This window comes from Passer domesticus, chromosome 2 (assembly GCF_036417665.1).
Source record: "Passer domesticus isolate bPasDom1 chromosome 2, bPasDom1.hap1, whole genome shotgun sequence".
NCBI classification, from domain to species: domain Eukaryota; kingdom Metazoa; phylum Chordata; class Aves; order Passeriformes; family Passeridae; genus Passer; species Passer domesticus.
In genome coordinates, this window is record NC_087475.1 from 57,469,637 (window position 1) to 57,484,818 (window position 15,182).

General features: G+C 36.7%; 1 protein-coding gene across 14 annotated transcripts in view; it reads left to right on the forward strand.

Annotated features, from left to right (window-relative positions):
* DIAPH3 (diaphanous related formin 3) overlaps positions 1-15,182 on the forward strand; it is a 206,003-nt gene that overhangs the window by 77,493 nt on the left and 113,328 nt on the right. For 12 of the 14 annotated variants that reach the window (XM_064408643.1, XM_064408636.1, XM_064408637.1 and 9 more), the window contains 3 exons: positions 8,483-8,515; positions 11,239-11,334; positions 12,297-12,391. In XM_064408643.1, the coding sequence (XP_064264713.1) occupies positions 8,483-8,515; positions 11,239-11,334; positions 12,297-12,391 (224 nt within the window). The remainder of the gene's footprint in view (positions 1-8,482; positions 8,516-11,238; positions 11,335-12,296; positions 12,392-15,182) is intronic. The other 2 variants (XM_064408638.1, XM_064408640.1) reach the window with 1 other exon arrangement.

The window sequence follows — 15,182 nt, forward strand, 5'->3', positions numbered from 1 at the left end:
ATCAAAAATCATGTTGTAGTGCTAAGATATTTTCTTGTACTTTAAGAAGAACGTTAGAAAAGGAAAAGAACTGTTTAAACCACAAGAAATAAGTAAAAAGTAGTCACGAATAAATTGAACTGCAGTTTGGTTCCAGACAAGTAGTTCAGAGAAATTCAGGCACGCTTACCTTAGGAAAAAGACCTCAATATTGAAAATAGACCTAAGAAAATGATGAAAAATGTATTTACTGTGCTTTGTTTTAGGAGTGACCCAAACTTTGGACCATGAGTTCCTATTTTACATTTATTAGATGACACAGTAGTTGCTATTAATTGTTGCAAAAATTTACAAGTAAGGGATAGATTTAGATTCCTTTATCTTCTCACTCCTGCTCCCATACACCACATAAGGTGCACGTTTGTAAGCAGTGGGTTTATCAGGAGTGCATGAGGAAGAGGATGGGTTGAACGTTGCAGAATGGGAGATCCACAGTGATTTGTCTTTTATTTGGCTTGCCTCCCAGATTTTCCAGCTCACAGGGGTTGTAACAAGGGGTAAGCAGTCTCACTCTGAAGGTTCAAACCCAGGCATCTGACCTGCAAGACCACTACTTTCAGGCTGCTATTCAGCTAGTACCTTCATCCTGGAGATCTTGTTGCACTCTCTGACTATATACCAGCATTTCATGTTTTAGGTTGATAGAGTGTCCCATCCTGATCTCCAGACATGCTTCAGGTGCTTTGATGTACTTTAGGTGCTTAGTGTGGGAGTGCCCTTTATTATCTTTGATACTCTTGGTTTCCTACTGCCTTTGTAATTTGGCAGTCCACTGCTGGCCGTGGCTCTTCATTCAGTTTCAGCCTGAATATACCATCTCCTCCCTAGTAATCCCAGTTTGCTTTTCTTGTCCATTTGCCCTTTCGGTTTGGAGTCCCATGTACTGCTGTTTCCTGTCACAAGTTAATGATCAGCCCTTTGTCAGGTTGGTACTGCCCCTGCCTTTGTGGTTTGTGAGGCACTGACAGTGCTATGTAGCTTAGTCCCTCTTATGTCAGATCATTCATTCCTGCCCTTGCACTACCCCATCTATTCTAGTTCCATGTCTTGGGGTTTTTTTGTATAGTCATTCAAAGAATTAGGTTGAAAGTCTGATCCAGTGTTTCCCTCCTGGAAATATCTTGAATTGTTTTAAGTTAATATCAGAGGTTAATAAAATAATTAAAAATAACATCAGAACACATGGAGTACTCTTTATAAAACTGTTCAGAAAAATTACTTACAGATGAATAATGTGTGGTGCAATATGCACTATATCGTACTACAGTGTTCTGCAATGAAATTACTTCTACATAATAAATAATAAAAATTGTCTTTCTTGTGAATTGAGGTATTGTTCATCAATAAGGATATTTAGTTAAACTGATTTTGAGAGCTGGGTGCTGGTAAGACTAAACAACATTTCACTTTACACAAGTGAAATGAACCCCATAGTTTAAAGGAAGGAGATGAGGTCTTGATAGAATAATTTTTCTGTCAGAAGTATATCTTCAACCTATATGTATACTCAGATGGTACTTGTTAACTTTAAATCTTACAATAACAAAGATCAAATCAATTATGAAAAATGTCTCTCCTATCAGTTTCAGTGTACTGTTCTGAGATAAATGACCCTTAAAAACAAATGGTTAATTAAAAATGTGTAATTTGTGTTTATAATTTACCTGATAGCAAATTTCATGAATTTGTGGCAGGCAAATCTGGTGCTGCTAGATGGGTGAGTCCAATTCTTTTTCTTGTTTGATAGTGTGTATATGTGCAAGGAAGTGGCGCAACTGAAAGTTAGGTTCTGGAATTCACTATACAGATAAAAATAGGAAAATAGTGAATAGCTTCTTTCAGATGCATTGCAAACTTCTGCTCTGTGGGATCACAGGATGATGCTCTTTGAGCAACAGAACACATGTCAGTTCATTGATGCTGAATTGAAGAGGCCGGACTGATGTCTTCTGCCCTGCTTCTGGTTACATGGTCTGCCCCACTTTGGTGCTCATATGATTACTCCACAAACTGATTAAACTTGCTACTTTGACATCGCACTCCTGTTAACTTTTTGGTCATTTTTGTCAATTGAAGTTTTTAAAGTACATTGATTATTGTGTTGCCCCTTTCATAAATTCTAGGAATATGCAAGCAGGAGCAAAGCAGAGTGTGTAGAGGAAGGAATGGACTCCCATATATTTCCATAAATGCTCAGCTATGTCTCCATACTGTGACTTTTGGAATCGTGGAATACTTGGGATTGGAAGGGGCATTTAAAGGCCATCCAGTCAAACTCATCTTCAATGCCATCAAATTGCTCAGAGCCACATCTGGCCTGACTGTCAGTGTTTCCAGGGGTGAGGCATTCACAACTTCTCCAGGCAACCTGTTCCAGTGTTTCCTCATCCTCATTGTAAAAAATGTCACCTATATATCTAGTCTCAACCCTTTTTATGCTAAAACCCTTGTCCTGTCACAATAGATACTGATTTCTATAAGCCCCCTTTAAATATTCAAAAGCCTCAAGGTCTCCCTGGAGGCTTCTCTTCTCCATTATAAACAAACCCATCTCTCTCAGCCTGTCTTTGTAGAAGTGCTGCAGCTCTCTGATTGTTTTTGTGGCCTTCCTCTGGACCTGGCCCAAGAGATTCATGTCCTTCCTGTGGTGGGGACCCCAGAGCTCGATGGAGCACTCCAGGTGGGGTTTCACCAGAGCGAAGTGGAGGGGCAGAATCATCTCCTTTGATCTCTTGGCCGGGCTGCTTTTGATGCAGCCCAGGATGTGGACAGATTTCTGAGTCACAAGTGCACATTGCCAGGTCATGCCCAGTCATTTATCCACCAGCATCTCCAAGCCCTTCTCCAAAGGTGAAAAAAATTAAATTACTATATGTTCAAAGACTTCTAGTGTTTAAAACTCAAGGCTGGAAACATCTGCATTAAATTGAAAGTTAAGATTATGATGAAGCAATTTTCCCAGTGTAGTAAATTAAGATATAAAAATCAAAAAGATACTTCTACTTTTTCATGTGAATAAATAATAAATAACCACGTTTTCAAAACTTGCACAGTAAGAAGAACTAAAATTAGCTTGTGTGTTGGACTTCGGTCTAGAAATAAGCCAAGTCCAGCTTCTAGAAGCTATTTAGTGAAGTTAAATAGTTTTGCTAACAAACAAAGTAATGAATTCTTCTATTAAAAGATAAAAAAATATTTAACTACTAGACTCGCCTAAAAAAGCCCCAGGGCATAGTTAAGTAAATACAGGGACTGCAGCATGTTAAGCATATTTAACAGATGCTACATATAATATATAAGCAGCAGAAGCCATGTCTTGAGTGTCTCTTTTTCATGCAGGTTTCACTTAGGAGTATATGCTTGTATTTTAATGGTGAGGACTTCTGTAGGTCTCTGATTGTAACTGCTTTGCGATTTAGAGCTAAGGTGTTAAAATTTTCATACTATTCAATTTTAAGGATGGATAAAGATGTAATAAAATGCTATACAAAAGTATGATTTAGCATGTCATATCTGCCTTCCAAAGGAAAATAAAAGAGTAACACAACTTTTTTCCCGTTTCCAAATGCTGAAGCTCTGAATTATTTCTGTTTGACAAATAATGAACTTACCTCCAAGCTAGACTTTGGGAGAGCACCACTTTAGCGCAAGAAACGTAACTTCCATGGTCAGTAGAGTGAATTTTAGAATAGGTCAATAAAGTGGACAGTAACAGATTGCTAAGACCAGCTGGTATTCACCCTGGACTTCTAAGGGAACTGAAGGATGAAAGAGCTGAGCTATGAACTGTGCTGTGTAAACTATTGCTTGAACTTATGCCAACATCAGAAGAAAGGAAGCAAGGTGACAAATGTGATGACAGTTTTAAAAAAGGCTTGAATATCTACAGTTGCCAAGGTTGACACCAGTGGTGGGCATATTGTAGATAATCAATGATAAATGGCAGAATTAGTTAACAATCTAATAAATTACTGATATACTGGCAAAATAAGGTTTTGGGAATGGTTAAGAAAGGAAAACAAAATAATAAATAAAAGTTGAATTGTAAAAGTTCAAGCTGTGCCCACATCCTGTATAGTTTTTGTGGTTTCCTTTCTTCTTACTAATAAAAAGTATAATAGAGATACAGTGAAACTGATCAAGATTATAAAAAATGAAATATTTCTTTATACAATGCACAATTAAGAATTGGAAATCCATGGTGAAGGACTTAAAGTTTAAAATTTATTAGGTTTAAAAAGCAATTACACAAATGTGTGGAGGAACAATCTGTCAAGGATTATTAAATCAAAAGATTTTGCTCTGGAATTTGACAGTGTCTGAAGGGCAAATGTTGAACACCAAATAGTGGAGAGGAACAGTTGCCATTGCAATTTGCAGTCAATTATGTTATGGTGTTTCTTGAATCAACTATGCTCCCTTTGGGTACAAGTGCACTCAGATCTGTTATTCAGCTTTTGATGCCTTTGACAAGTGATGGATCAGCTTTCTAAAGCCCAAACAGCTAAATCTTGATGTGAGGAATATAACTTAGAATGGGGAGATCTGGAAACTATAGAGTTATGTGTCTACTGGCACTAGACTCTGTTCTGCTGGGAACAGCAGTATGTTTCGCTTTTCCCTATCCAGCAAATTCCATTGTAGCAGAAAGCTCATTTCAGCCTCCCCTTTTATCTTTCCCCTCAGACAAGAATTAATGAAGTTTCAGGTCTTTCCAGGAGTTGAATCACTCTTGGTTAAAACTTTCAGTTCTGGTGGGGAGCCCAGCAGGTGTTCAGATTGTAACTAAGAGTATGATTATTCTGATTTTGCATACCATATTTCTGTGAGCATTTTTACTTCTTAACAAATTTTACTTCTTAACAAATAATAACAACGTTACTTCTTAACAAATAAGACTTCAAATAAGACTTTTTCCCTTCAGAATTTTGTCAGCTACTGTTAAAAAATGTGAGAGTTTGATGTTCTTGGTTTAGAATGAACTATAATTTAATACAGATCTTTAAGTGATGAGAAGTCCCTGATGCTAACAATTGTGTTGATACAACCTTAAGTTGCTTAGTTTCTAGTAAGTATTCTTCTTAGAAAGCAGAATATTTATCAGCTTCCTGGTATTTCAGTCTTCAGGCATTCTTCCTACTTCTGTGGGCTGTGCCTAGAAACATTATTTTAACCTTGTCTTCATAAAAAAAACAAAAGAAAGGTATTTTCAAGGCTATTGTAAAACTACTTACATCTAGTTCAAAATTTCTTTTGTATTTCATAGTCAATTGTCACAAATAACTGCTGGTGAACAGCTCAATATGAAATATGCAAGTGGAGCCGATGGCACCTGTGTAGTGTCCTGGTCTAGGTAATAGGCTTGGTGGTGGCCTTTTTTTTTTTTCTTTTGAGACTAAAGGTTGGTTTGTTTATTTTTGGTGGGTTTTTTTTTTTTTTGGTTTTGTTTTGGTTTCAGTTTTTTTGTTGCATGTCATATTACAGGACAGTAGTCATGCAGCTGTTAAAACAATCCAAGTCTTCAAAAGTTTCTGTCGTGTCAGTCAAAAGGCACATATTCCCTGCCTGACCTTTGATTTCAGCACTGGCATGGCCACAACTGGAATACTATGTTCAGCTCGAGGCTCCCTAGTGAAAGAGAGACATGGACCGTACTGGGAAAGGCCAACTAAGGGTCATGAAGATGGTGAAGGGACTGAAGCCACCCTCGTGTGTGGAAAGGCTGATAGAGCCATGGATATTTAAAATGGACAAGGGGAGGCTCAGGAGGATCTTGCCATTTTAGATAAATACCTGACGGGAGAGTGCAAGGAGGATTGAGCCAGACACTGCTCAGTAGTGCCCAGTGATAGGACAAGAGGCAGTGGGCGCAAACTGAAACACAGGTTCCTCCTGAACATCGCAAGCCACTTTTTTATTACTTTGAGAGAGCACTGGCACAGATTGCCCAGGGAGGTTTTGGACTCTCCCTCCAGCCTTGGGGATATTCAAAAGCTGCCTGAATACAGTCATGGGCACCTGGCTTAGATAGCCTTGTGTGAGTGAGTGGATTGGACCAAATCACCTCCAGAGGTCACTTCCAACCTCAATAGTGGTTGATACCAAGGTACTCCACATTTCAGCTTTGAATAACTAAGACGTTCTGAAAAATTAGTTATTTAGCTAGAAACTAATTTTCTGTTAAAGATCTGTTCCTTTGATTCCACATAACATTTAGGAGATGGAGAATTTCAGGTTTTCCCATTGAATACCCTGGTATATGGGACACAAGATATCGTTTACTTTTAAGAATTAGAGTTCTATGCAGATGAAGTAAGCATCTACTTTCATAATGACACTTGGTATGGGTACATCCTTTGAGTCCATGACCCCAGCTAATTCTTTCATTCTTCAGTGAAGAGAGAATGCAAGATGACTGTTGTCTTAGCTAAGAGGCTAGGAAAAGTGTAAGGTCACGTGATATCTTCTGTACACTCTTTTACTTAGTGACAAAATAACTCTCTTAGTGATGAAATAACTCCACTGCGTGTTCTGTGTAATGTAGTTTTCAAGTTCCATCTGAAATAGGAATTCAGACTTTTAAAAATAAATGTTCAGATTTAAATGTTCAGATATATTTCTTTGAAGCTTGTATTTCAAAGGTATTTTGTTTTGGTTTTTTACACTAGGATGATGTATTTTAGAAGATTTTTTTTCTTTGACATACAGATGCACAGACATGATTTTTCTTACAAATATTGTGGATAGCAGATTATATCAAGATCTGTGGCAGAAATAGTGTATTGCAATTCATGAATGTAGATTATTTCAGTGGCACCTACCAAGAATGTAACTGTTTCAGAGTTACACAGAGTAGTTCCCTAGGATCCAGTCCACAATTTTATAAAGTGCTGTTCTGCAAACTTCCAATACTTCCAAGTATTTATAAAACAGTCCTGTCACCACTCTTTTCAGGACCCTAATTTCAGTCAGGTCATTCCCACAGATGGAGGTGGTTGACTATATTTGAATGTGTATTTGAATCTGAATTTGAAGGAGACAGTGAAAGCAATCTGTCCAGTATCCAAAATTCCTTTGAGCTATTTGTGTGTGTGTATGTTGGCAACCACATCTGTTAGAGCTGTTAATAAGGATGTGGGGTCTGAAGATAAGAGAAACTGCGAAGGGTGGGAAGTGCATTCTTGTGTGTTTCAAAGTGCTCTAGCACTTTGTTTCTCAGCCTGAGAGGGCAGAGCAGGGCATCAGATGAAGTACTACTGACAAAACATAGCTCAGATGCTAGGGCCATGCGTGTGTCCCGCAGTGGGATAGTTTTAGCATATAGACAGAACTTTAAAGTGTGTGTGGTTTTCTATTGTATAAGAGCTGAAAAAAAATGTTATTTTGAAAAAGTTAATGCTTTAGTAAGATCAAACTTCTGGAGCTGTGAGAACTGTCTGTGTATTTTGTGATCCCTGGTTTCTTCTCTCATTAGCATGGTAAAATCTCACGTCTATTTCCTTCAAATAGTCACATCCTTTCTGCAGCAGCTGCCCACTCCCACTAGCCTGCTTTATTTTTTTCCTGCTGCAAGCAGATGTTCCCATTTTCTTTCTTCTGTATACTTTCCCCTCTATTCCAGTGCTCTCCACAAATAAAAATTTAACTGCTTATTTTCTATGATTTCCTTTTAGTCTAGATTCTTACTTCACCTGTTCAGATATTTCTATTAGTTCCTCTCTGCTGTGGGATTTTTCTTCCTCTTTTTACTTGTTGGAAATAGAGAATAGTTATGTTTCTTGCGATTTTGGGGGCTTTTTTTTTTTTTTGCCACCTGTCATGGTTTAGGAGCGGCACTCCCTTGTTTAGTGCCCCCTTATGCCTTCAATGGGAGATAAAAAAGGCAGAGATCATGGATTAAGATAAAAGCAATTTACTGGAAACTGCAATGAGATAAGAACAGTAACAGCAACAATATTAATAACAAAACTTTACAAAAAGAGAGTGATTTGCAGGGAATTGCTCACTGACTGGGACAGTGAACAAAATGGCAGACCGACCATCTGCCTCTGTGTTTTGTCCCCAAGCCCAGGACAATGAAAAAAATGGCAGACAGATCATCTGGTCGGGACCAGTGTTATCCCACCGCTCCATTTGTCGCTTGGTTCCCTGGAAAAGGAATGTCTCCTCCTTCCCCCTCTTTTCCAGGAAGCAAGAGAGAGAGACCCATTTCCCTCCTCCCTGGCCATGAGGTGAGATGGGATTGAATTGCACGGTTTCTTAGCCATGCCCACGTGGCTCCACATGACCCGTGTCCTTGTCTGAAATCAGGGCATTAGCAAAGGAGGTGAAAATTTCTAGAAGCAGTAGGAGGTTCAGAGTTTTCAGTGGGAAGTGCAACATTTCAAACCAGCAAGAAAAGTAATATATGTCCTCTGCTTCTTATTGCTGCCAACTACATAAGGATGTGACCTGAATTCTGCTAAAGAAGTATCATGTAAGTTTGCAGTAATTTAGTTTGTTGCATAATTGTAGAATTCTCCATACAATTCCTGCATGAGTTTCCTAGACACGCTCTATGCTTGTATGTTTTTCTTAGTGTTGTGATGCCTTAAGTAGTGCTGTAACATTGTTTATAACACCCTCCAGGGTGAAAATTTTATTTGTTAATACTTTTTGCATGTTTGTGTGTCTGTATTATTTCGGTTATAAGACTCATAATGAATAAATTTTGCTTTCTAGTGCTGGAAACTGGTGGGTTTTTTTTTGGTTTTTTTTTTTTTTTTTTTTTTTGTTTTTTTTTTTTGTTTGTTTGTTTGTTTGGTTTTTTGTTTGTTTGTTTTGTTTTGTTATTTCTGCCCTTTTAGCATCCAGTTTGAGGCTGTCAGGGCATGTTTAAGCATATTAGTAAATTTAGATAATTTAGCTACTTTTTATTGTTACTGCAGTGGAAATAATTTTGTTTCTTGTAAAGTTCCAGGTTTCCTTGCAAAGTTCCAAGGTAGCCATGAAGCACTTTATTATATTTTCATTAAGGAATGAAAATTGCTTAGAACCTGTGCTACAGGGATGTACAGATCTTCTAGGAGTATCTGCAATTCTAGCATTGATAAGACTTTGAGGCAACTCAAAATTCATGTTTTTAGGAGTCACTGTTTTCAGTGTGTAGTTGAAACACAAGAAATTTGAGAGGTCTGTTAAAGTGTGTAACTGCAGGACAAAACAGTCACGTGATTCTGGGTTCTGCAGCCCCTTGACATAACCTGGGTTCGGTAAGGGCTCTTCTTCAAGCATAATCAGAAAAAGTGAATCTTTAGTAGTAACCTTCTTTTTATCCAGTAGCTTTAATGTCATTCTATTCCTTTGGAGCCTGGGCTATAGAGTTCTTACATTGCTGGTGAAAACCTACTTTTGCTTTCACATGTGTAGTAAGCAGGGTGTGTTGTTTTTCCTGGTACAGGAGAGTGCTAACCATTCTGTTCAATGTGCTAAAAGAAATTCAAGGCCAGGTGAATTTTGTAGGTAGACTGGGAACAGACAAAAGAGGAGGATTGTGGCTTTGTAACCCATTTTCCAGGACCCTGGTTATCAGTCCTTTTTCTAAGGACTGCTTTATGTCTTAGCTTAGTGATTTCATTTTTGCAGAATACAGGTTCTTTTTTGCACTGTGGCATGTTCTCAGGAGCATTGTGTTGCCTAGTAGGTGTACAGTTTTAAAAGTGATTTAGGAGATTATTCAAATTTCTATTTCCTCCTACTCAGAAGGGACTTGAATCTGGTTCCTTCAATCCCTGTGTGAGGTCTTGAATTCCTTATCTCTTTGATTGTATCCTAGACAACCAAGATCAAAGACCTCAAGAGGTCATTTAGTCTGTGTCCCAATCCTTGGCAAAATTTATCGTGCTTTGGAAAACATTTTTTAAGAATGATGTAGCTCTTAAATATCTCTCTTAACATTTTTGGAATTAATTTTAGTTTAGGGAAATTGTCTTGATAATTCATATTTATGTCTAGTTTTGTCAAGGATCATTACTGAGCTAGAAATTTTAATCCTGTGTCTCCTTGACAGGACTTCTTGTCTATACCTATCTCCTTTGGAAGTCAGTAGCACATTATACTATTGTAGCATATTATCTTCTCTCAAATATTTGAAGCATGTATAACTTAATTTGGAACAATCATACTGTAAAGCTTGGAAAATAATTTCATTTGTGAAATAGGATACAGAATTAGATAAACAGTAGCAATGTATTTGGAAAATAACATTTGACAATGAAGATTTGTGCTGGGGGGAGGAAGAAGGAAAAGTTCATAAAAAGAGTATTTTGTATTATGTTTTATTGTAAAATAATACAATACCAGATCATATTCAAGGAAAGAATTGTGTGATTTTCGCTTTTTAGTTTGTTTGCATAATAATTCCTACTAATACTTTATCAAGGCTATGTTGTTATTTTAAGTGAAATTCTTATGACATTGTGTGACTAATGAGAAATAAATTCAGCTTACACAATGTATTTTGGAGATCCTATTTGTATTAATTATTTTCTATTTGCATGAATTATTAAAAGAAAGAATGAGCCCAAGTCTCCAGCAATGTTAATATATGTTTATACCATCACTTTTTCTTTTGTAATAATGTGATTACATCATATATTTAACAATGCATCTTTTTGGGGTTGGGGTCAGGAAAATAGATCTATGTATATGCTATATAGGTATATAACAACTCTGCTATATTCTAAATTAATCTTAATTTTTTAATAAGCTGGTGATCTTGGATAATTTTGGTGCATATAGTTAGACAAAAGAAATCACAAAAATAGATGTCTCAGTATTGAGACATATTGACATATTCTTAAAGATTTGTTATTGTTAAAATCCAATTTGTAATCCTAGCCTGGCCAGGGTAACCAGAGCATGTTGCATGATATTTTAAATATGACTGAATTTGTACAATTAACATTACCATCTTTATTCAGGCTCTATATATTAAAAAAATATCTAGAAGGCTAACAAGCAGACAAATTTGACTGAAGAGCAAAAGTTATGGAATACAAGCGCTACATGCAAAATTTCTCAATTTTTTTTTCTGTGTGTTTTATGATCTTTTCTCTGTGAATTGACTATGTTTGATAGCAGGTATGCTTTCTGAATTCACACATATTTCCTCTAAACATTAAGAATTAACCATGATTGTATTTGTGATTAATTTGACAGTAAAAAGGGAGGAGGAGGATTTTGAAGAAAAGAAATCCATTAAGAAAAGAATCAAAGAATTAAAAGTTTTGGATCCTAAGATTGCACAGAATCTGTGTAAGTAGATTCTGGTGGGGGTTTTTTGGGGTTTTTTTGTTTTGTTTTGTTTTGTTTTTCCTCAGAGTAATGTATAAATGTTCCATAAAGATGCCCTTCTCTCTTGTGTGATTGCCTGGTAACCACTTCTTGTTTAAAATGTGTTTAAATATGTGCATATTGTTTTTAAGCACAAATGTGAGTCTACACAACTGAAACACTTAAAAAGACCCAAGAAGTAGTTAAAGATTATTCCTTGTTCAAGACTGTATGTTGTATTGAAGTTCAAGCATATAGCTATGTATCTAATCCATCTCTATTCATCAAGGAATACTGGATGCCCCCTTCCCCTGCATGTCCACACCCCTTGTCAACAAAAGGATGAAAATGCCTGCAGTATGTCTGCCCATCATAAACTTTGCTACAAACCAGGCCATACTGTGTATTATGGAAGAATATGCAAACAAAGAAAATACAATTTTGATAGAGGGAGATCTAGGAAGAATAGGTTCCTAAATGCCAGCAGTGATTAAATAAGAAATAATTGTATTATGGTTACTAAATAAAGAATGCTTGTAAGAACATATAACAAAATGTTCTGTTTCTATGGTTTGCTTTTGGTTTGTCATGGTGGTTATTTAAGAGAAGGCTTTGACAAGACTATTGAAAAAATTGCAATTGTCACCTTAGCACAAAATACTGTAATAGCAGTGATTGTTCTGCAGAGTAGACTTGTCTCTGATTGCTTATGGAAGTGTTCTGTGATGCTGGATGTTGTATGTAACAAAAGGATATGGAGAAGACTGGAATTGAAAGACAACGGTAATTAAAAATACATTAAAAATTGTTATCTCTTGCCTATATTATATGGCATAGTGTTTGTTAATCTGGAGATGCTGTGACCTTTTTGCTGTTGTTTTTAAAATAGAAGCAAGATAGTTCTTGTCTTGCTTTCTTCATAATATGTGGAATCTTTGTTTTAGCAATTTTCCTTGGATCTTTCCGAGTGCCTTATGAAGAGATCAAAATGATGATATTGGAAGTAGATGAAACACAGCTCTCAGAGTCCATGATTCAGGTAACAAAAAATGGCACTTAAAATCCCAATATTGCAAGAGAAACTTCTCAGTAAATAGAAACACATAGCTAAAAACACCTCTTAATGTAAACTTCTGGCTAATAATTAACTGCAAGAATGTTCTTTTCCTGTGAACAGTAAATGTTTAAAAAAATTTGCAATGCTAATATTTTTTATGAAAGCACTTTGTGTTGTTTTTTGGCTAGGACTGAGTAAACTTTCTTCACAGTGGCTGATATGGGGTTATGTTTGCATTTGTGCTGAACACAGGGTTGATAATACAGAGATGGTTTTGTTATTTCTGAGCAGGGCTTACACAAAGCCAAGGCCTTTTCTGCTTTTCAGGCTGCCATGCTGGCAAGGCGGCTGGGTGTGTATGGGAGGCTGGGAGGGGACACAGCCAGGACAGGTGACCCCAAATGATCAAGGGGACATTCCAGACCATATGACATCATGCTCAGTATGTAAAATGTGGGGAAGAAGAAAGAAGGGAGATGGAGTGGTGGGTGGTATTTGTCTTTTCAAGTCACCATTACATGTGATGGGGCCCTGCTCTCCTGAAGATGGCAGTAAACATCTCCAATCCATGGGAACCAGTGAATGAATTCCTTGCTTTGCTTTGCTTTGCTTGTGTGCATGGTTTTATCTCATCCTGTTAGTTTCCTGACTTTAACCCTTCCAATCTCTTCCTGATCCCGCTGTGAGGAGAGTGAGTGAGTGGCTGCTTGGGGCTTGGTTACTGGATGGGACTAAACTATGACACAGCTGAATTTATATTCTCAGTTTTCCATATTGTCCACACCTAAATAGAGACTTTTTCTTGGGTACATATGATGTTTTGTATCTTCCCTAATTACCAGATTTTTCTTTGCTTTGTTTTAGCTCTGTCTTATCTGTACAAATCTCTGTTTTGGTTTGGTTTTTTTTTCTTTTTGTTTTTTAGAGCTGTAACAATCCAATATCTTGCCCTAGGGCATTTACAGCATTCACCACTTCTCTTCCATGGAGTTTATTTAGGTAGTGTCTTCTTTTTCAGTATTATTTTTTTTAAAACACAAAGTCTGTATGACTCTATGTGGTGCCAAAAGAAACTGGAAGTTCTTCTATATGCAGTGATATTTAAGGGTTGAAAAGCTGAAGAATTTAATGAAATAAACACAAATGAATCATTTTAGAACCATGGGAAAAATAATTTGGAAGAGGTATCTTGAAGTCATTTGAGCCAAGACTTTGCTCAAAGCCAGGTCAACTAGAGCAGTTTGATCAGGGCCTTTTCCATCAAATTGTAAGTATCTCCAAGTCTAGAGACCCCATAGGCTTTTCTGGAAACCTTTTCCAGTGTTGAACACTTAAAGTAAAAAAATGTTTCTTTGTTTATCTAACTGGAATCTTAATTGTGGTAACTTGTGACCTTGGTCTTCTCTTGCACAACTCCAAGAAGAGCTTAATTACACCTTCTTTGTACCATTTAGTTGGGTATCTGCACACATTAAGGGCCCATGAGGCTTGCTTTATCCTCGAGTTCAACAAAGTGACTTCTCTCAGTCTGTCCTTGCCTGTCCTGTGCCATATTCTTGAGTCATCAATGGGCATCAGTAAATTTGAAAAATTATCTGTGTTTTGGACAGGGCTCTGACATACTGTGATGAACTTCAAATTATTTCTATTATGGCTCATAAATGTCAAAACATAATATATCAATAATTGATAATTTCTGTCTAACTACTAATAATGTAGTATAGGTTTTAGATAGCTAATCTCTTCAGCATACTTCAAAGTGTGTTACACACGTGGGTAACAATCCCTACTGAAACATGAAAGAAAGTTAAAGGTAGATTGGTTTTTTAGAAACATACTCTATTTGCAGGAATGTTGATTAGTTAAAGCAAGTACAGGTATCAGGGTCATAAAATTAGTTGTTACATCAAGGCTCACTGAAATTCAGGTGTGGCTTCTACTACAACACATAGGAACTTGTATTCAGATGTCAGAACAAGACAAATCTGTATTTCTGTGGTTTTCCTGCAAAATTAATTTCCCCCATATCGGAATATCAAAATAACATCTTATTGCACAGGAGGCTGTGCCATGCACAGCATGCCCTTTTTCTTCCTGCATGCAGTTTTGCCCTCACTTCCTGTAATGTGGATTTCAAAGATGTTTAATCTCTCTTTAGCTATTTGGACTTCACTTTCTCTTCTTCATTGAAGAATGAGATGTTTCTCTTAAATATTTGAAGGAGCAAGCATCAACCATGAGCTCCAGTGACAGTATATATAGTCAGTGTATAATTCTCATTCTTTTGTTCAATGATGCAGTTAATATTGGCACTAAAACTATTACTTTAAGGTTATTAGGATGAACATAGTTTACATTTCCAAAATGCTTTTTTAGTCTAATTTGCACTTAGATCCCTTTTTCAAGGTTTTCTTCATGCTCAACAGCAGTATGATGTGTATCTTTATTTTATTTTATTTGGTATAATAGTAGAAATTCTCTATGGTAGCGTGAAAACTGAGAGATGGAATATGCTCTGCTGTTATGTTCAGCTTAAACTCTGTCTCAGATAGTCCATCCTTGCTTTGAGACTCTCTCATGCTGTTTGATCTTAACACTATTTTTCAATAGTTAACATTCAGCCTGTTAGAAAAAAGAGGTCCTCAACAATTAAATGAAGCAATCTATATAAATAAGTACTGTGTATCAAAAATATAAAAAACGTGTCATTTTGATAATTTCTGTGTGTGTTTTCTAAAGAAGGCAAAATTTATTTTTGCATTTAGACTCTGGG